Source organism: Eleginops maclovinus, chromosome 20, assembly GCF_036324505.1.
Source record: "Eleginops maclovinus isolate JMC-PN-2008 ecotype Puerto Natales chromosome 20, JC_Emac_rtc_rv5, whole genome shotgun sequence".
Classification (NCBI taxonomy): domain Eukaryota; kingdom Metazoa; phylum Chordata; class Actinopteri; order Perciformes; family Eleginopidae; genus Eleginops; species Eleginops maclovinus.
The window spans coordinates 3197366-3219421 of record NC_086368.1 but is presented as its reverse complement, the minus strand read 5'-3'; the positions used below and the strand labels follow the sequence as shown (position 1 = coordinate 3219421).

The window sequence follows — 22056 nt, the reverse complement described above, 5'->3', positions numbered from 1 at the left end:
TGTGAACTTGAGACTTTACCTGAAAAGACCGAACGCACACAGCCGGGTAAAGCCACAGAGACTGTGACCAAAAGATACCCACAGAGAAACAAAAAGAGACCAGCTCATCTGCAGGATTTTGAGACTGAGATACAAATGTCAAAATACATGCACAGATTGCTACAGAGCACTCAGTGACATTCCCCAAACTTACCATGACGCCATAGCGTCAACAAACTCAAGAGAGTGGAAGGAGATGCGCTCTCTGGAGGAGAATGAGACCTTCAACCTCACCCATTTGCCACCAGGTAAACAGGCAGTGGGGGGAAAATGGGTCTATGCACTCAAAAGAAACATCGATGGATCAGACAAACACAAAGCAAGATTTGTAGCAAAAGGCTACAGTCAAAAACAGGGAACTGACTACGACCAGAGATTTTCACCCACACCTGATATGACCAGTATCAGAGTGTTCATGCAAAAAGCAGCACAGGAGGGCCTAATCTTACACCAGATGGACGTTAAGACAGCCTATTTGCATGCACCAATTGACTGTGAAATCTATATGGAGCAACCAGAAGGCTATGAGAAAAAGCCAAAAACAGGTGAAAGACTTGTATGTAAATTACAGAAGTCTCTTTATGGACTCAAGCAGTCAGGTAGAAACTGGATGTTATGGAAACTATGTTACACACGATTTCATACAGAACCCTGTGTATATACAAGAGAGAAACATAACGAAAAAGTAATCTTGATAGTGTGGGTCGACGATCTGATCCTCGGAGCAAGTAATGAAAATGTACTGGAAAGACTGAAGAGTATGTTGACTGAAAAGTTCAAAATGAAAGACTTGGGAAAGATAAAACATTTCCTAGGGATAGATTTTTACCAAACCGAAGGTGAAGTTAAAATGACACAGAAGAAATACATAGGCAAAATACTAGAACGATTTGAAATGCAGGATTGCAAGCCCAGAGAGACCCCATGTGAGTCAAAACTTGATTACACAGAAAATGCTGAAAAAATGAAAGAGCCAAGAAAGTACAGAGAGGCAGTGGGAAGTTTAATTTACTTGTCCACGTGCACTAGACCAGATTTAAGTTTTGTGGTCAGCAGACTTACTCAGCACTTCGCTGAACTTACAGAAGAACACTGGAGCACAGTTAAACATGTGTTCAGATATCTCAAAGGCACAGCAGAACAGGAGTTATGCTTCAAGAGAAATGACACAAAGGTACTAGGTCTAAGAATGTGCACTGATGCTGACTGGGCATCAGATGCAAAAGATAGACGTAGTATGACAGGGTATTGTGTCAGCCTGAGAGAAGGAAGCTCTCTGATCTCATGGAAAACAAAGAAACAACCAACAGTGGCACTATCTACCTGTGATGCAGAATACATGTCCTTAGCGTCAGCTATACAGGAATGTATCTATGTAGATCAGCTACTTAGAGGTATAGACAAATATCAGTATGCACACAATGAGGTGCACAAGGATAATCAAGGCACTACGACCTACAACAGCTGCCACGAACGGCTTCCATAGCCACTGGCTGTAGGTGTAGCCTAACGGTAAGTTACACTTTATGTTAGCTTGTTTACTTGACTGGGTTTGTTTAGGGGCTACCGGTTAGCAGATGAGAGGCTGACTAACTCCTATCTATCCAGCTGCTTCAGATAAGGTAACGTAAATGTAGGCTAACGTTAACTTAGTAATGTAATGTAAATGTAATTAAAGGTTTATTAACCTCTTACCAGTCACCCGTCCCGAATACAGGACAGTGGAGCCTCTTACCCCCCACACGCAACACTACAAATGCATTTTTGGGCACCTTATCATGAACTACCATAGTAATGCTGTATATCATTTGAAAGCTGAGAGTCTCAAGAATCGATACATGTAAAGCTTTCCATGAATAAACATATGTAATGAACACAGTCAATCTATTGGTAAAAAAATATTCTACAAAGCCTCAGCTTTCAAAAGAAGTCAAGCACTTGATTATAAGTCAAAAGTATGGTAGTATGGTCAAAGTAGGAGGTGTGCAATTTCGAGCAAAAACTCAAAATGGGGGGTGAAGCCGAAGAGGTCAATTCATTTAACAGTGCTTTGATATGTGTGGTGTATAGTATTATGGTGTGTGGCACAGCATTACAATGGTCAACTCAAAATGTGGCTATTAAATAATCAGAAGAACTATGACAACCCTTTTGTGTAAGGGCCAGCAGTCAAGAATTGAACAACTTTGTTGCAGCTGCTAACAATGACTACATTTACTGTTGAATTCTACAGATCACCATGGACCCCTTTCTTTCAGCCTTGAGAGAAAGGGGTGTTCCTGTGGAGAAGAATGGCAGAGGACAAGGGGAAGTAGCTACATCATCTAAGATAATATTCAAAGGCATTGCCTGCTAATGCTAAAAAGTGACAAATGAAGAACTATTTTGGTCCAATTTGGTTGTTGCAAATCTGTAGAATCATAAAGATGATACATTTGGACATTGATAATGGCATAATACATGTATTCGCCCGCACAAGATGGACATAAAATGATTTATATGACCTAAGTTAATACTGGTAACTACAAAATTGCAGCAAAGGTTGGACACACACCCTTGCTGTTAAAAACAAATTAACCAAAACTGCTATGACCAGTGTAAGAATTGAATAGAATAGAATAGTATGGAAGCCGAGAACGGCCATGGATTTTCTTTTTTTTTATGAACTGTTATGTCGGGATAACGACTTATTATCTCGTTATCTCAATATAACAAAGATTGTTTTCTCGTGATAACAAATTAATTATTTAGTTATCTTGATATAACAGAAATATAACAGAAATGTTCAAGTCTGATGATTGCGCGCTGGTTAATGTGATCGTCCTGATTTCAAGCTACAAGAGCTGCCACTGTCTGGTCCAGGTGTGTCCCAGGGAGGTGAAATTGGCAGATCACATTATTGATCAACGCATCAGGATTTACTTCAATCAAGGTCTAACACAGGAAGAAATTGCATTGTGCCTTTCTGTTAGAGATGGCATTTAAGTCATTTAAGGAGAAGACTAGCCCGGTTACAACTTTACAGGCAACGGTTAAGTGATCCCACTGAGATTGTTATCTTCATTAGCAACCAGATAAGAGGACCGTGTCGTCTTCATGGTTACCGAATGAAGCACCACAGGTGCAGATCGGCTGGAATGCGCGTTACTCAAGACATGTTTCAGAACCAGAGGGCGTACAGCAACGGAGAGGAACAACACTTCAGAGAAGATCTTATAGTGTCCCAGGGCCCAATTATTTATGGCATATGGACTCCTATGACAAGCTGACCCCTTTCGGCATTGGAATAAACGGATGCATTGATGGGATTTCGCATCATATAATCTGGATGCAAGCAAACTCTTCCAACGGTAACCCCAAAGTCATCGCAGCATATTTCATTAATGCAGTCACAGAACTTGGGGGATGTCCATAGATAATTCGATTGGATTCGGGAACTGAAAATGTCCACGTTAACAGGCTGCAACACTTCTTCGGAGAAGATGAGACTGGCGTTGTGCATGGGCAGTGTGTGTTCCAAGGACGCTGTACAGCAAATCAACGGATCGAAAGCTATTAATCCATCTGTTGTGGAAATGCATGTCACAGCGGTCACTTTAAAGGCAACGTCAACAAACGGAGGTGGGGGATCTATAGGAGACAAAACGTGAGCTATTGGAAGGACGTCTTCCAGGAGTTCCAGGCAACTGGAGACTTTAATGGGGATTTCATAGACAAGGGTCTGATCCAATTCTGCTTTCTTAAGATTATCCAAGTTAGTCCTCCACTGTCCATATCTTCAATATAGTACATCTTAGCGCTGTATTTCGTGTTGTTTGATATGAAAGCTGAGCCAGTTTGCCGCCTGCCCCACTTGTCTGTATACCTGTCTGTAGACTCCAACTGTCAATGAGAGAAACGTGAAATAAGATGTGCTGTTTATTGTGTTTCACCGGCTAGGAGCTGTCATTATGCGCAAATTACGCACGGCTGCGCGCTCTTCATAGTGTCCATCCTCACTTGAACGTCGTCACAACTAAGGATAAATCAATCAAATCAAAATGCTGATGAATCACACATGATTCATCAGCATTACGTTTATTAAAAAGCGCCTTTGGTTGACAGTTTACAGATATCTATCCTATTAAAGGAGTGTCAATCCTGATATCCTGGTGTGCATAAAATAGTACTGGTTGCTAATACGGAGGATTAAGTTAGACGTGCGCCCAGTGCACTCAAACATAGCAAAACGGAAAGTTCAGTAATGTTACAATTATCTCGCAGGTTTATTTTCCTTCATATATTATACAGCGGCAATAACTTTAACTCATAATACATGTAACCAAAACAACAAACCAAATTGCTCAACACATCAAAACCACATAGGCACAGTCAAAAAACAGTCTGCTTCCCAAATCAGCAACGCCTGTGTCTGGGTTTCCCTAGGTTAAATGGCCTAACTGGGCTGACCCGAGGTCAACTGAGCCACACAGCAAATACAGTCCCCTAGTGGTACAGGGCAAAATGATATGAAATAATGCAAAATTAATATGGCTCATACACTCCAGCACCTAATTGCGTCTGCCAGAGCAATTACACCAAATTCAATTGAGCCATAAATACAGAGAAAAAGACAAAAAATAATAATAATATATAAATATATATATATATATATATATTCATATATATATATATATATATATATATATATATATATATATGAATATATAGATATATTTATATATTTATATATATAGATATATATATAAATATATAGATATATTTATATATTTATATATATAAATATATAAATATATAGATATATAGATATATTTATATATATATATATAAATATATCTATATATTTATATATATATAGCCCATTTTAAATGGGAACCAATTACTCTTTAGCTTCATTAAGAAGCATATTTTAGTTATGGGTCGTTCAATGATGTTTGTCTTGGTCTACAAACGAACCACACATCGTACCAGACCTCTCTTATCAGGGAAGGTTTCCCGGACTCTTCCTAGCATCCATGACCCAAGTGGTGCTGTGGAGTCCGCAACCATGACCAGGTCTCCAGGAATAAAACTCATCTTCTCCTGGTACCAGGGCCGGGGTGGGCCATTTTCTCAGTCCGGGAATTTAATTCAAATTCAGGCCACTCTGATATGGAGGAGGAATTTGAGTCCATGAAAAGATAAAACAAACAAAAAACAATTCTCTCTCAATGCTTTTTATTTGTTTTAAACAAAGGTATATAATACTTTGCGTCACTTTAACAATATATAATTCAAATTCAAATAAAATAAAGATAATGATAAAGAAGAAAAGTTATTTCACAAATCAAAGTTATTTCAAAAATCAAACTGCACATACTGTATTTAAGATTAAAACAGCAAAAGTTTCCTCAGCAAAGTGCTTGTCTTTGCGAATTCGTTAATGACAGTGTCATTGTCAATGGACATCAAAATGTCCTTTTCAACACACATGAGCATAAATGCATCAAGGAGTTCCTGCGACATTGAGCTTCGTAGCCTGGTTTTCACACATTTTAAGGCAGAGAAGCTCCGCTCGCATGCAACCTGGGTGGTTGAAAGAGTCAAGAGAAACTTATAAGCCAACCCGATTACATGGTAAGCATCTGTGAGGAGGTTATATTGTGTGAGGATCAAGTAAACGCAGATAGCACAGTTTTTGCAAGAAGAGCATGTCCTGCTCTCCAGCTCAAATTCTGGCTCCATGTATGAAATTCCACTACCCTCCTCATCAGTCTGTGTGACCTCTCTTCCTGTCCTGACCACATAATCCTCCAGAGGAGACTTTTTCAGTCTCTCCCACTGGGATGCCAGGCTATACAGCTCGTCATGCAACCTGCTGACAGTCGCTCTGTCATCAAACCTCAATACACACTTGCTTAACTCTTGCAGTGCTGTACTGGGGATTCCGTTTTCCCTCAACTCAGTAAAGTTGTTTGGGTCAAGGCAAGCAAAATCTGAGGCAAGTGTTGCATTGGCTGCAAACCTCCTGTTGATACTGCCAGCAACTGTGTGCAGAATAACATTATGGACTTTGACCTCAAATGCAGTATAAGGTGAGACTGGTGGGTCATCTTCCTGGAGCTCTCCTGGCATTCTTTTCTTTTTTCTGAGTCGTTTTTCTGGGAGAGAACTCTCCACAACAAGTTCACTGTCTGCCTCTTCCAGTTTCTTGTTGGCCCAACTCACAAACACATCAGCTGCTCCTTTAACTCCCTCAAAGTCCCTGGCAAATGTTTTGAGGCTTTCCTCTGTCCCCTCAACCAAACGCTGAGCTGACAAAATATTCATCCCATGTGTCTGTAAATACTTGGATAGAGGGGAGGTGTGCCTGAAGATGCGGAGGAAAATCTGGGCTGTGAGTATAACCTCATATCTCAAAAGGGTTTCCACATGCCCCTTTGCTTTGGCCCTGACCACTGACTTCATAGTGTCATCCGCTTCAATTGCCACCAGGGTCAACAAGAGGTCAACATAGAGAGCATCCCTTGGATCGCCAAAGCTCCCAAACACCTTTGTAAGGGCCTGATCCTTAGCCCACCACCTTGTAGCTCCTATTGGAGCCAATTTCCGGTGACGTCTGTCCTCACTCATCTCCTCCCACTTTTGCATGCGTTTCCACGACTCCTTCAGAAACACTGCCACATCATTCAGAATGGAAAAAAGTGATGTGCTTTCAACCACACTGCCTGTTGTGTCTGTCAGAACAAGATTTAACACATGGGCATAACACCACATGTGAATCTGTGTAGGAGCCAGTTCAGAGAGCAATGCTGAGAACCCCTGATATTGGCCCTGCATATTGGCAGCACCATCAGTGGAGTTGCCCACACATGTGCCAATATCAATGCTGAGATCATCCAAAGTCTGTTTCAACAGGTCAGTGAAATGCTGACCTGTGGACTTCTCACAATCCACCACAGCAACCAGTCGCTCATGAATCACATCTGTCACATACCTTAGTATGACAGAACATTGGTCTGTGGATGACACATCCTGAGTAGTGTCTATCTGTACCGAAAACATGCCTGCCTCTCTGACCTCATCAGCGATTCTGCGTTTTATCAGCATTTTGAGTACATCCACCACTTTGTTGACTATGTCCTTGGAAAAAAGTGTCACAAGAGACCCTCTTCCTTTTCCCCCACTGTCATGGTGAATTTTGCTTTGCTCAATGCAACTGCTAATGTGTTGCTGAAGACAAGGATCATATCGGCCCAAAAGCAGTAGCAACTCTAAAAAGTTGCCATGATTGACCTGCAGTGTTTTCTAGGGTGTAAGCAGCCTCTGCCTTATCCCCTCGATAACTAAGACCACATTTTCCAATGACTTTAACCACATCAACAATGCGTTCCATTACCTGGCGCTTCTGTTTAACTTTCTCATGATGTAAAGACATCTGTTTGCCTGCCAAAAGGCTGTTTACATTTGCATCTTTAGCCATCAGAAAGTAAGCATCTGCACAATTCCTATGTATCTTACTTTGTTCATGCTCTTCAATGCGCTGATGGATATGTTTCCATGCCTTCATACCACCCTTAATGAAGGGATTGTTTGTTTTAGCAGGTGGCGCAAATGCCAAACAAACAGAACAGTACAGTGATTCTGTTTTGTCACTGAAAGTCAACCATTTGCGGTTGGTGCCTTGTTTGTTGTAGAACACTTTGGCTACAGGGGGTGTTGTGGGCTGCTGAGGATGGAAACTAAAAAACATTTGTAGGTCTTGTCTCTGAGGACGAGAAAAATAATCAAATGCCTCCTCATCTATGCTATTGGCTGCCTGTGAGATCTCCTGCTGCACTCCTGCTGTTTCTAAGGTTCCTCGAGCCTCCCTCTCAGCATCTGACTCTCCTATATTATAGCAATTAGTCACATAGACAATTATTGATTAATTATTGATTGAAGTGATTACTTATTTCATTTGGGCTTATTTTGATGCATTTCAAGTAATTAGTTCGTTTTAAATCCTGCTACCTGTTTCCTCTGTGGTCCTGGCCTCTCCATGCCTACTGCATTCTCCTTCAGACTGCACCTGATCCTCTGAGGCTACAGAAAATGTTCATTAAGAGTTGTCTATGTTGCTAGAAAACATGACACACTTTATTTATCCTTTTATTCACTGATTAATTCATTTATTTATTTACTGTAATTGTGGTTGTGTTAAATTATTTGCATGATTTAGTCTACCACCCTACCATGGTTTTCTTCTCTATGCCAATATTTTACATCACAAATGTCTATCTTGACTAACTACAGTATCTTCCTCTACCTGGCCCTTCAGTAGTCGTGCCCTCCTTGGGATCATCAGTAGCACTGGAAGTGGGCTGCTGAGCTGTTGCTAGAAAACAATCGATAACAATAAAAAAATATATTTAATAGTGAGTTGATAACCACAGTGTGCGCGCCTCTGTGGAAATGCACGATATGACGGCGAGACGAAATAGGTTACAGTTGCAGAGGAGATAAGCGTGACAGCACATTTGAAACTGTTTGTCAAAAAATGGAAAAATTGAATGTAAAGCAAGTGTTCGGTTCGTTTACACACAGCAAGCACGGGACGTGAACATCTCTGCATCTGCATTCGTGCTCAGTCCGAAATGGATAGAAATCGACAAGAAAACAGATTCTTCCTTTCACATCAAAGCGTCGTGCCCGCGCGGTGTCCGGATAAGTGCTCATTGCAACTTGAAAATAGAACAGTCTATTCCCTGCACGGGTCTGAGCGGGCTCAGCTCACATTATAATAAATGGGAGGGGAAGGCTTGAACATGAAACATGATGCTGATTCCCGCGGATAGAACGCGCGTGCAGACTCTCCAGTAATTAAAAAAGGCAACTAAACACCCCAACGTGCTCGCGCTGCCCCTGTTCCTGCACACGCGAACCATGTACAATATTTGCATACAGCACTTCTAAATAATTATATTTATTTTAATTGCATGTTTGAGATGCATTTAATAACAAATATCAAACAACTAATGTGATCGTCCCTATTTAATATTGCGTTAGTAACCACATGTGCGCGCCTGTGGGAATGCAGGCTAGGCCTACAGTTGATGAGGAGATACAGTGTGATAAAGCGTTAAGCAATTGTTCATCAGAACTGGAATGTAAAGAAAGTGTTCGGTTCTTCTTTGAATATAGGAATACACTTCTAAATCATATAAATTGTGAGATTTTACATATTTAACAACAAAAGCAGTCAGATGACAGTTGAGTTGACATTGCAAACGTTCGCCACGTTATAGCCTATTTGATCAAATTCACAACCAGGCCTATTATCCATATCTCTCAGTAACCTACCAGCTTGTCTTGAGAACATATCTGTCAATTTGGCACATTTGGCTGCCACCTCCTGTCTTTTTTTAAGCTTAGCCCTCTCCGTTTCACCTGGCCTCTTTCTACCCTCCATCACTGACGCGCTCTGTTTCGCGCCGTTGTTATTTAAAAGACGAGCCGTGGGCCAAACCATCTGAAACATTTGGGAGGAGAGAATTCCCTTACATGGTAGAACCTATTTAATCTGCTGTGATGCAGCAGGCGGCTGCGCTGCAATGGTGAATTTATGCAGACTACAGTTGAATTGATATTAATGCAAGAATAAGATAAGTGACAAAAATTAGTTACAACTATTTTCCCCATGGGCCAATCAGGCCAGGTCGATGGTTTGGGCCGGGAAAGGTCCCGGATAATACCATTGCCACCCCGGCATTGCCTGGTACCATTTTTGACGGTCTAAAAGCGGTAAGTAGCTACTCGCGGATCCTAATGCAAAATGAATGTGGCTCTTACAGTTTAGGTTTAATTTTAACAACAATGGAAAAACATCAACCACAAACAGTTGGCCAGTTTTTACATACTTTTCCAAGAAAACAGCGTCACATTTCTATTTTTTGTAAATAAATTGTCTTTATTGAAATGTTAACACAAGTGCGACGTTTTTTTTCTTCCACAGTGCCTTCAGCGGTCATATTCAAATTTTAAAGAGATCATAAATTGAAAAGAAAAATCTACCTCCTTCTTCTACAGCGATACATCTCGCCTCCACACGTAGAACTTGTGGATTATATAAAAGATGGTGCTACTAAATTCCTGTGTGTGTGTGTGTGTGTGTGTGTGTGTGTGTGTGTGTGTGTGTGTGTGTGTGTGTGTGTGTGTGTGTGTAGTTTTAATTTGCTGTCCAAGCAAACAAAGCCTTTTTAGGCCAAATCCATTACCCACACACTACTCTTCAACACAGAGATGAATTCTGTTCTAAAATCTGCATAGTCTTTGTAGCTAGATGCCAGTTCCAAAGAACAACCACAGGTGTGAGCAAAGGGCGCCCTTGCGAACTCTGGCTGTTCTGCTGTGAATGTGACTTTAATGGTCTTAGATAGGAACAAGTCAGACCCTGTGCAGTACCTGAGGAATAGGTCAAGCTCCTTCTCATCTCTTTCTCTTACACATCTCAAGAGATGATTTGAGGTACTTTGCTCTGACATAGATCCTGGGAACTTGATGGTTTTGGTAATCTTTCTTGCCTTGGGTTTGAGATCATCCAGAATCTTCTTCAGTCCTTCACCACTCATGGATTGTCCAATAGACCTGAGAATTGGCTTCCAACACTTTATGATAAATGCTGGTTGTTGTACCGTCTCTTTGTGGGTTATTTCCTCCTCCAGACTTGGCAGATTTTCTTCAGTTGGGAGTACACAGCAGTTGTGACTGCTGAGTATGCTGAGGAGTTCATCCATATCTGCCCCTTTGAAGTTGCTAAGTGCCTCAGTTAGCACATCCTTCTCAGTTCCGCTGATATAGTTGAAGAAAGCCTCCAGTAGATTGTCTAAACAGGAGAGAGATAGAGCCTCTGTAGGGAATGGAGGAGCAAGTTGGACAGGAAAAAACTGAAATTTCTGCTATCCAAAGGCCAAGATGCGAGCAACAGCAGTCCACTCTTTCTCTTGGAATTTGTGATGCAAAATTGGGATCTTGTAGTTGGTTCCACATGTCTTTGTTGCATAAAACACATCCCAGAGATCAGTGAGGCAGTCTCTAGTGACCCCACTCCCAACTCCAGCCTCAACTTTGCCACGTTCAAGCACACGCCTGATGAAATATTAGCATCTAGTATGCAGTTGTCTTTAAATGCTTCAATCATATCCACAAGACTTTACGGATCACAATGACTTGCTTCTCCACTATATTCTCTGAATTTGCAAATAAATCAATGGCCATTGTGCTGGTGGAACTTGAACCCTGCTCAGAATCCGCAATATGTATAATAGCTTCTCCCATCTCAGCTACCACTTCTACTACTTCTATTTGATTTTCAAAGGCTGTGTTTGCGCTGCTTTCTTGTTGGCTGTTAACTGGCCAGGAATCTGGACTTACTGTGTCAGCAAGACCATTGACGAGTTGAAACGGCATGTTGGTGTCATATCCAAGTACAATAACTTCATCATCATGCCCTGATGTTTGATAATCAGGAGTAGCTTGGAGTGTTGAGGTGGTATTGGGACTGCTCCAAGAGAAAAGCCTACTGCTGTACCGAGGCCTTTTGACAGGAGTGGAGGAGAGCAGTGATGGGCTGGATGAGCATGGAGATGCATGTGTAGCTGGCCCAAGTATGTTAGATATGTCAGGTGAATAGGGCATGTCTGTTGTTGCATCACTAAGCTCAGAATCACTGCAATCTTTTTGGCTTTGTACAGAGGTATAGTCTGAGGATCTTGTATTTAGTTTTCTCTAACAAACTTCCAACTGTGACACTACCCTCAAGGGGCTCCTCAGAACCAATGACAGAAAGCTTGTACTCAAAGTCCTCTAATTTGCCTTTCGTCGACGTACCGTTGGGGAACAAAAGTGTGGAATGGTGGATACATTATCATCTTTGCTTACAGCTATCTCTCTTGTTCCACCCCCAGTAGGCCTTCTTACTTGTTTGTACATAGAATGTTGGTAGTTCAACCATCCAAGTTCAATTTTCCTTATCTTCTTTTCAACATTCTTATTTCACAAAGTGTAGGCTTAGAGTTAAAGCTGCCGGTTGCCATGGCTGAGGCAGTGGATGGAAGTCTCATCTTCTCTCTTAGTCTATTTATTAAAGTTTGTTTCCGTTGCTTGGTATCCTCTATCTTTTCACTTGAGGATAACTCCTTCCAGTTTCTGGCAAAGACATGGTCTCCATATCCAGGAATAAAGAGAGTTTGTCTTCTCCAAGGAACTTTACAATGTCTTGGTCGATCTAAAACACAAAAGCAGACATAATGTCATATTCACCGACTGGTAACCATCACACTCAGAAAAAGAAGGCTCTAAGAGGGTTCTTCACACACTTTTCTATTGGCACTTTTCTCCCCTATATCCAGAGGTGGTAGTAACAAGTTACATTTATTCCATTACATTTACTTGAGTAACTTTTGGGATAAATTGTACTTTTAATGCAAATACGTTTTGCTTTTACTTGAGTACTATTGTTCTAAAGTAACAATACTTTTATTGAGTACAATTTTTGGCTACTCTACCCTCCTCTGCCTATATCAATAACCTTTCTAATTAAAAAAACACTGAATGAACCTTTTGGAAGGAAAAATACTCATTTTATTCTTGTGACATGAGTCAACAGTGCTCCCTTGTGACCAGAATCTGCAACAACATGTTACTGTGCAGCTCACTTCAAATCTGCTTCACATTTAACTTATTTCACAACAATATTACACTCAAAAGAAAACAAAGAACACATTAGACAACTTTGAGAACTATCTCACACCAGTGGACAATTATACTTAAATGAACAAACTACACGGCTACATATATCTGAGTAATGAGTGTTTTGAGTTTCTGTTTATTTCTATTTTTGTTATTCTTTTTGTAGAAAACTCACACTCATCACTGTAAGCTCCAACTGTTATGCCTGTGTGCTGCTGAAAAGGAAAGAAAACTGAAAGCATATCAACCTCTCTAAGCCTTTTATTACCCCACATACTCTGAATTGTGGCCTCAAGTGGTGTTTTAGTCTACACACCGGTGTGAACCTGGTGATAAACCTTGAACTAGTGCCCAGTCTGAACATTACTAGTAGTTTCGCCACTACAACCAGAGTGACATTAGCTGGTTTAAACTGGACACCAACTGAGCCACCAGTTCAACCACCTTGATACCTACATTACAGATCAGAAAACCAATAAACAATAAATTGAGATAGATTTCTGTCACTCTTCAGGCAAATAAAGTTTATATTCTATTCAATTCTTACACTGGTCATAGCAGTTTTGGTTAATATGTAAATGTTCAACAGTAAATGTAGTCATTGTTAGCAGCTGCAACAAAGTTGTTCAATTCTTGACTGCTGGCCCTTACACAAAAGGGTTGTCATAGTTCTTCTGATTATTTAATAGCCACATTTTGATTTGACCATTGTAATGCTGTGCCACACACCATAATACTATACACCACACATATCAAAGCACTGTTAAATGAATTGACCTCTTCGGCTTCACCCCCCATTTTGAGTTTTTGCTCGAAATTGCACACCTCCTACTTTGACCATACTACCATACTTTTGACTTATAATCAAGTGCTTGACTTCTTTTGAAAGCTGAGGCCTTGTAGAATATTTTGGTCCCAATAGATTGACTGTGTCCATCACATATGTTTATTCATGGAAAGCTTTACATGTATCGATTCTTGAGACTCTCAGCTTTCAAATGATATACAGCATTACTATGGTAGTTCATGATAAGGTGCCCAAAAATGCATTTGTAGTGTTGCGTGTGGGGGGTAAGAGGCTCCACTGTCCTGTATTCGGGACTATTGGTAATATTACTAAACCTATGTCTTTTCACTTTATCAATATCAAACGGTTTCTGATAAGCCAACAACAAGCAAAAAACTCTTTGTTATTTTAGGCAGGACCAACGCGAAAGGGGTTGGTGTATAACGATGTGATTGGGCCGTGACTGGTGCCAGATGGCCAGTCCTCAGGTTACTTTTAATAATTGTAAATACAACTTTTGGGCCGTAATTTCATTTCCCATTGTAGCGATCAGAGAGAGGAGAGGGAAATACACCAATCAGCCATAACATCATGCCCACTGACAGGTGAAGTGAACAACAGTGATTATCTCGTTAGAATGAAACCTGCCAGTGGGGGGGATATGTTAGGCAGCAAGTGAACACTTTGTCCTCAAAGTTGAATTGTTGGAAACAGGAAAAATGGAAGGTCAGGATGCTCTCTGTTAGGGAATATTTTGTGTAAGCTTGTAACCTTTTGCTCAGGCCTGTGACCTCTTCACACACGTGACCATTAGTCTCCTCACAGCTGCTTGTGTACTGCTTGTTTTCAAGTTAGCCAGTTGTGTCCTTCCTTTCTGTCCTCCTCTGGCATAGGCTAACGGCCTTGCAGGTGCTGTTATCTTCATTAAGGAGGGGCAGCCTGGGCTTCCGAAGCCTTGTTGTTCCCATAGTGGGTACAAGCTCATGCTGACCTAAGATTGGCTTTATTGTTTAGGGACAGCAAGCTGTTTATCTGGCCCCAGATGCCCCAGTAAACATCTTGTTTTTGATCAAGATGACAGTTTAGTAAGACGTATTGTCCGAGCTTGTTCAGTCTGGCGTTTGAAGAATGTTGATTACTCATTTGGAACTAGTTAAAACTTCTTCGTATTGTCGAGATCTTCAGGATTGGTTTGGCAACCGCTGTGGCAACTTGTGTCTACCGCATATGTCTTGTCAATTCTCCGGCCGTAGCTTTGAATAAATCCAACAGTGTTTTTGCCATCAAGTTCCTGCTCTCCAGCGTCTCTCTGTCTGGTCTCCATTGCTTCAGAAGTTTCCACCACACTCTCTATGGTGCACCTGTAGAGGGCGACTGATCGCTGTCCCCAGGCTTTTGTTAGTCTCCCCGGAAGGTGTGCGTGGGGATTGTAATCCACAATCAGCTCCTTAGTTTCGCTGACGTTGAAATATACTGCTTATAATGCTAAATAAAGGGATTTAGAGTAAAGAGTTACCCATTAAATGTGTGCATGATTTCAGCTAAGAGATTCACATGTTAGCATTAAAGGGTTTCCTATATGTCAACGGCTTTATTCAATTTAATATCCATATAGCAGGCTATGTTTTCAAGGATAGAGACTAAGGTATCCAAAGGACAGAATCAAAGGGTTAGGAAGTCAGATCTTTAAAAAAAATCAAAACCCCAGTATATTCTGATTAGTAAATTATATATTTGATATTTATATATGAATAAGTAAATACATCACCCTGATATGTATGATCCAATTGTTCCTCTGCAGCCATTCTTCCTGCCAGTAGATGGAGGAGTTTCATTAAAAGTCAGCAATAAGGAATCACCTCATGGAGATCCATCCTCCTCTCTGTGCCACAGTGAAGTCTGGTTATTAGAGGGGCACAATTTCATAGAAGGGGGCCGCTGGCAATTTTTCTTACTAATTATATAGATATATGCCTAGCATTAATACTTTTATGACAGTATAATGGGATATTATTAACATGAATGAGTTTAACAAACCAATGACAACATTTTGTCATTTTTGTCAATGAATGATTTATACATTTTTGTTTGCGCACATTAAACCCAGATAACAGAGGGTTCACCACATACAAGTGTCTTAATAAATCATCACACCGAGTCAGAATCAGAAACGGCATTATTGCCAAGTAGGTTTACACATACGAAGAATTTGTTTTGGTGTACATGGTGCATACATAAGTTAAGTTACACAGTTAAAGAAGATAAAAGGTAAGAGAAACAACCAACAAATACAAAAAAACGATACTGAAAAAGTGTCAGTGGGGGGCCACACAGAGTTGTCAACACAGAATTTCCTTTGCCAATCAGAATGCAGATCCTGGAGCACTGTAGGCGGGCTGGACTGCAAACTGTTATCAGCAGCGTGGTACAGAAAAGGAACATTCGAAAAAGGGCACTTCTCTAATAGGAAGGCACAAGGGCAGGTGCTCAAGCCCCATTCGAGGTCTAACTGTTCACCTGGCTGAAGTTTGGGTCCTGATCAGGCACACACAATAAATAGTTGACTTTTAAGTCTTCAATGTGAAACTTCTTGGAAGCATCCTGGCACAATGACAATAGTTATTTTGACATCATGTATCCCAAAAGATTGGGGTTTTACAAAAAAATGTTTTACACTTGGAATATGATGTTAACTTTCAAATAAAGAATACTTAAAGAACGCAGAATACAAACTTTAGAAATGCTGTGTAAGAGGGCCTCATTTCTGTGCAATATTGCAAGGCCTGCATTTATTCGAAATTGTTCCAAAGCTGTCCAACACAAATCAAAGGTGGGCTTTTAGAGGAGTTTGAAACTTTGCTCAGTTGGTAATCCATCCTTTTGCATGACATTTTTATTGTCATTAGGCAGTTTGTAAACGGATTTCAGTCAGACAACTCACGTGTTTCTTGATGTGTTTATTAGAAGCAGTATATAGATGCAGTTTGGCGTCTAGGCTCTGGCGTCATCACGTTACAGGTTTACATAGAACATTGAGTGATGATTAGATCCGCCCCCCACCCCGAGCCTACAGGTGGAAGCTGGGGTGGTGGTGAGGCAGGCGAGCATCCGCAACGTGAACACAGCAGCAGCAGCAGCAGCAGCAACGTGCAAGCAGCAGCAGCAGCATTAAAAGGCAGGCAGATCTGGGTTGCTTAAATAGAGCCGCAGGTTTAGGAGACTTTGTTTGGTTGGATGTAAGAGGGACGAAGCGCGTCACGTGTAAATGTATTATTGGTGCTGGAGTTGACTGCATGAACTAGCTCACAGGCTTCCCTCCATGTAAGGAAAAAGGAGGATGCAAAGTCCAATGATAAGCCACATTTCTATAAACGTGACCTATACAGCACTGTCATTTATTACAAACTATGTGTGAGTGATGGTCATTAAATGTTACATGAAAAATGATTTGGCTGATGATATATCTTAAAAGTATGACTTGACTCTGTAGCTAGAGTGTAAACAAGAACTACAACAGAAACACAACTTGATAATAACTTTATTATAATAAATTAAAAATTGTGTGAGAAACAGTTTGTGAAGTCAGTCTGAAGCTAGAAACTTCACACCACAATACCAAAGTAGTAAACGAAAGAAAAGTTACGCAAGCGGGAGAAGCACCGCAGTTTATATACAGGAGAGGTGATAATCGAGAAAGCTTCATCGACACAGAGAGACAGAAAGGTGAGCTCAGGAAACAGGAAGTGTAATAACAAGAGAAACGGACATAGTGGTTACCGCTCATAGCAACATGAACACACTGGTTGAGCAGGTTTGCTGAGTGTGTGAAAAACTCAGCAGAAGATGAGTGTAGTCTGAAGATATGCGTGGTAGGAAAGAAGCAGCTGAGGGAAACGGTCCGTCTGTGAGCTGTTGTTATTGTTTCAGCAGATGCTTTGGTGTATTTTAGGCTGAATGAGTAATATCCGTTTACATACTTCTTGCTAAACCACTGCACAATAGAGCAAGACTGAAAACGCTGTCTTTGGTGGTCAGATGTGGAGAAATGAGTGAGGCGGACTTTGAGGTGGAATAGAAATTCACTGAAAGGATGAAATGAAAATGATCGTATGGCGCATTCATATTCCAAAGCAAAGCAGCCCGTGCACAGTTACATTTATCTTTTATGTATGAAAACAAGAGCAGCCGAACTCCTAACTGCCCTCAGCCCTGCAGTGCATGGTACATATCAGTTGAATGTGAATGCGCCAAAGCAGTCCATTTATCACACCAGTCATGTATTAACCTGTGTATTTCCACCCTTTTCTCTAAAGTTCTCAGGAACTCATTATGTGATTGGGAGTTTTATCCAGGTGTGTGAAGATATTTGACATTTACATCTTAGTCTTTGCAGATTAGTGGGAATGCAGCTCTGTTGCCAAAAAAGAACTGGTATGGAGCAACAACTAAGACGGGTTTGACACAAGCCACCTCTGCTGTAAGGTGTATTTATGGAACAATTTAACACCTGCTGTTGTGCTGTTTTCCAAGTTCGTGCTGACCTCGCCTTAATGCCTCAGCTTACAATGTTCTTGGGTGTGTGTACAACAGAGAAGGCATAATTTCTTTACACTTTTTTCTAATTAGCACTCAAAACAAAGAACATGTACATGTGCCTGAGAGAAATTATTCTTATCATAATATTATGGTCCTAAACCAAAGTATTGGAGGAATCAACATTTTTACCTGATGATGAAATTATGAAAATGACTGAAGATCTACCCTCATCATGGATGTCTTCACAAAAGGTCTTTGCAAACCATGCAAAAGTTGAGATGTTTCAGGAAGAGTGATGTCACCATAACTTGAATGAAATGATGCACATTACATTATGTCACAGGTGATACCATCTGTCCACTGTTCATAAGGCCTGTAGATATGCAAGTCATGTCTACTTCAATCTTTTTCATCTCTATGATTTCAGGACAAAATGGACGTTTTTTTGAAGTCATGTATGTTCAAATATGTTCAAATTTGTATGTTTTTAACTCAAGGACTTATTGCTGGTAAAATTGTAATCACGCACTTGTATAGACAACACATGAAGTACATCAAGTCTAGATACATTTCTCAAAGATCAGCCCCTGGTAAATCTGATTCAACCACAAGGTGGACATCGATCTTCATTAGGTTTTCTGCCAGTCCTTTGTGTTTGTTGGATACTGTTCAAATACATTTTACAGCATCACATATAGTGAATACAGATTAAGTTTTTATCTTATGTTAGTCTCTGTGATGGAAGACGTTTTTGTTCAGACCATGCATGTGTTGATTGTATCAATCCATAAAACCTGTGATAATCCAATGTGAGCACTGTGATAATAATAATGCTCTTGAGATTAATTAAGAAAACAGAGGGAATTATTTTTGGCTCATCCTTTCACTCCCACATAATCCCCATTGTCATCCATACTGAACAAATCACACAGGTACTTTCATATTTTTCATAAGCTGCGTGTCTCAGTTCCTAAATTACATACTACGCACTGTACAGGTTGACCAACACAAGCATTGCAAAATGAATCAACTAATTTCTTGTGAAGACAATGCCAACTGTGTATTGCTGTCATACCCATGAGAGTCATCTGTTTTACTCAACGGTTAACATTGTTAAATGTCCATTGTCGACAGTGGCGAAAGTATCTAAGTACATTTACCAAAGTACTTAATTAAGTACACAGTACTTTCATTTTATATTACATTTCCTAAGCACATTTTCTACTTTTTACTCAACTTTACAGTTTATTTAGTAGTTACTTTAAACATTCAGAATGTGACACACAGTACTTTTTGGTATAGAATGAACCATCCAACCTTCAGTATATTCAAGTAACTAAAAACATGAGTGGGTTAACAGAAAATAAATTGGAATTAAGATTGTTTTTGTCCAAAATATAAGTCCTTCTGTCACCGTGGAAAATAACCGTAACCATGCAGATGATAATTAACTATAAACAAGAGTTGCCGTCACACTATTTTACAGGAACCCTTAGTAAAACAGAGGTGAGAAGGTAGGCTTTATTGTTGTTGTACGAGATAAATAATAAGTAGGCTGCTGGGTATTGTTTAGTTTGGTTTGGTGGATGATTTATACCTGGTATTAGCTTGTTAGCTCGCTGTTTCAGACTAACCTTGTTAACCTGTAGGTAGGTCTATAGGCCTAATAAAAACAAAATATAATAACATCAGGTTTAAAGTTTATAAGCTTCATTTAGTATTGTATAAATGATTACACTTACCTGATTAGTGACGGACACTTATTAAAATGTTTGTGAGGTTACACTAGCTAGCTTGTTGGCTAAGTAAGCTACAGTGGAGTAAGCTTGATCAGGGCTTTTTTCCAAATATTGATTATATTCACCTTATCTTGTTCTTTTGGCTGACTTTCTATGAGAATTACTTATTACTTTGAAGCTTGCAAAACAACATTATTAAACCTTAACATTAGCTTTTGGAAATGAAAGTAAAAAAAGTCTCACATGTTAATTATCCCATTTTTTTTCCCACCATCACTCAAGGTTTTAAAAGTTACCCTTAAGCAACACAAAAGAGAAATGCTGATAGTTTTTCACAAAAGACCGAATCATTTTATCAGGAATGTATGGATGGAAAGTTACACTTTTATTTTCAAATGTAATAGATTTCCCTGTGTACAGTAACAGGAACTTGTGTGGTTTGTGATGGGGATAGTGGTAGGTGGTGTGTGTGTGTGTGTGTGTGCGTGTGTGTGTGCGTGTGCGTATGCGTGCGTGTGTGTGTGTACTACTACATTTACATTTTTTCAGTGTCTCACAGTAGCATGACAGTATTGTTGGAAGTACCATATATGGAAGAAGTAAAACTTTCACAGCTGTCTCTGGAAATGCTCTAAGAATACATTTCCAGATGAAATGCAAACCCAAACATTGACACAATTTGTTTTGATTGCCTACATTTTGCATTTATTCCACACACTTTACATGAATGATGTGAATGTGTGAAACAGTTACCATGGAAGACGTCAAGTGTGCGACTCAGGAGATCAGGACCCAGACCGTCCAAGACCTCTACAACCAAATCCTTCATCTGCGCAGCACCGCACTGAGTGACAACTCCATCATGGTAAGTATACCAGACTGTATTTAAGAATGAGCAATGTACTTTTGTATTATTCATTTTTTTTCAAATACAATTGTTGATTTTAAAACATATAGTAAATTAAATCGAGGCCTTTAACAAGCAAAAGTATGTTTAAACCTGTACACACCCATAGTCCATCCTGTCTGTTTTTGTGTACAGTCTGTGCTTGATTGAGCGCTCCATCACTTGCCTGTTAGCGGTAGGAGTATTTTATACCGTTAATATTGTTATTAGTTCAAAGGCTTCCTGGCTACACCCAACATCAGCCTGACTAGAGGTCTTGCTACCCAGTGATTGAAACACCTGTATGGGTTTGCAGGAGTAAAAACATTCAATAGTATGAAATGTCTGAGTGATGTCCCATTGTAAAGTACATGTGAACTTAACCAGGCTATGTGATGTATTTCCAAGGTGAGGCAGAGAAAGCTGCGGCTCTTGCAGAGAAGCTCGTTCTACTTAGAAATACGAGTGGATGAAATGCCAGCAGCTGCAGAAGGGGAGCAGCCTTTGGACAACGCTGTGTCCTCTCTGACTGACGAGCGGAGGCTGCAGCGAGCCATGGCTCTAGGCAGGACCCAGGTCAAGCTCCTCCTCACTGTTATGGGACAGCTCTACGAAGTGATCACCAGGAGCTGCCGGGAGCTGGAGGCCTTCATCGTTAAGTATAAACAGGGTCTGGTGGACAGTGACATGGTAGCTTCCGTGCAGCAGAAGACCCAGCAAGCACTGCAGCATGTGCACGATTTTGATACCAGATTGACTCGAAATTGCGGCCCACTAAACCTGCAGAACCAGCTCGCCGCCAGTACAGCCAACCTTCAAACACTAAAGCTTAGTGCATTATTGTCCTTCAAGGCACCGGTGACTTTTGACCAGGTCAAGTCCAGAGTGACATCCAACAGTGTGCATCTGTTCTGGGAGGTCGAACACTCATCGTCTAAGGAGCTGAACCAAATGTTTGAGATCCACATAGAAAACTGTCATCCAACTCTTGCTGATGAAGCCAAACTTATATATGCATGCAAGTCATATGAACTGCTGATCGACGTCCTTGAACCTGACAGGAACTATAAGTTCTCTGTCAGAAGAGTACATGCTTCAAACTTGCTGTATGGACTGTGGATGGACAGCATAAACCTGAAAACCTTGGATATTTCCAAGTAAGAGAGTTGTCCCCTTCTAGACATGAAGGGAATTCACAGATTGTTTTTATTTACAAAGAAAAATATATGCAACCAGATTCATGCAAATAAATTAACCCCAGGATTTCCTGAATTGAAAACTGTGTTAATGTCTTGATAGAATAATTGGTCAGATTATTTGGATCTTGTAAAAAGTTAAAAATACACAAACATGGCATCTTA

General features: G+C 40.4%; 1 protein-coding gene across 1 annotated transcript; it reads left to right on the top strand.

Moving 5' to 3' along the window:
• Positions 1 to 20563: 20563 nt before the first annotated feature.
• LOC134883135 (fibronectin type III domain-containing protein 11-like) lies at positions 20564 to 21856 on the top strand. The gene is made up of 2 exons (XM_063911335.1): positions 20564 to 20674; positions 21104 to 21856. Exons 1-2 carry the CDS (start codon positions 20564 to 20566, stop codon positions 21854 to 21856), a joined length of 864 nt encoding a protein of 287 aa, XP_063767405.1.
• Positions 21857 to 22056: the final 200 nt, after the last annotated feature.

Bases quoted from the DNA above. Each gene is read 5' to 3' on its own strand.
- LOC134883135 (XM_063911335.1), top strand. From the start codon at position 20,564: ATGGAAGACGTCAAGTGTGCGACTCAGGAGATCAGGACCCAGACCGTC. The intron at 20,675-21,103 runs GTAAGTATACCA...TGTATTTCCAAG, and splicing joins TGAGTGACAACTCCATCATG to GTGAGGCAGAGAAAGCTGCG.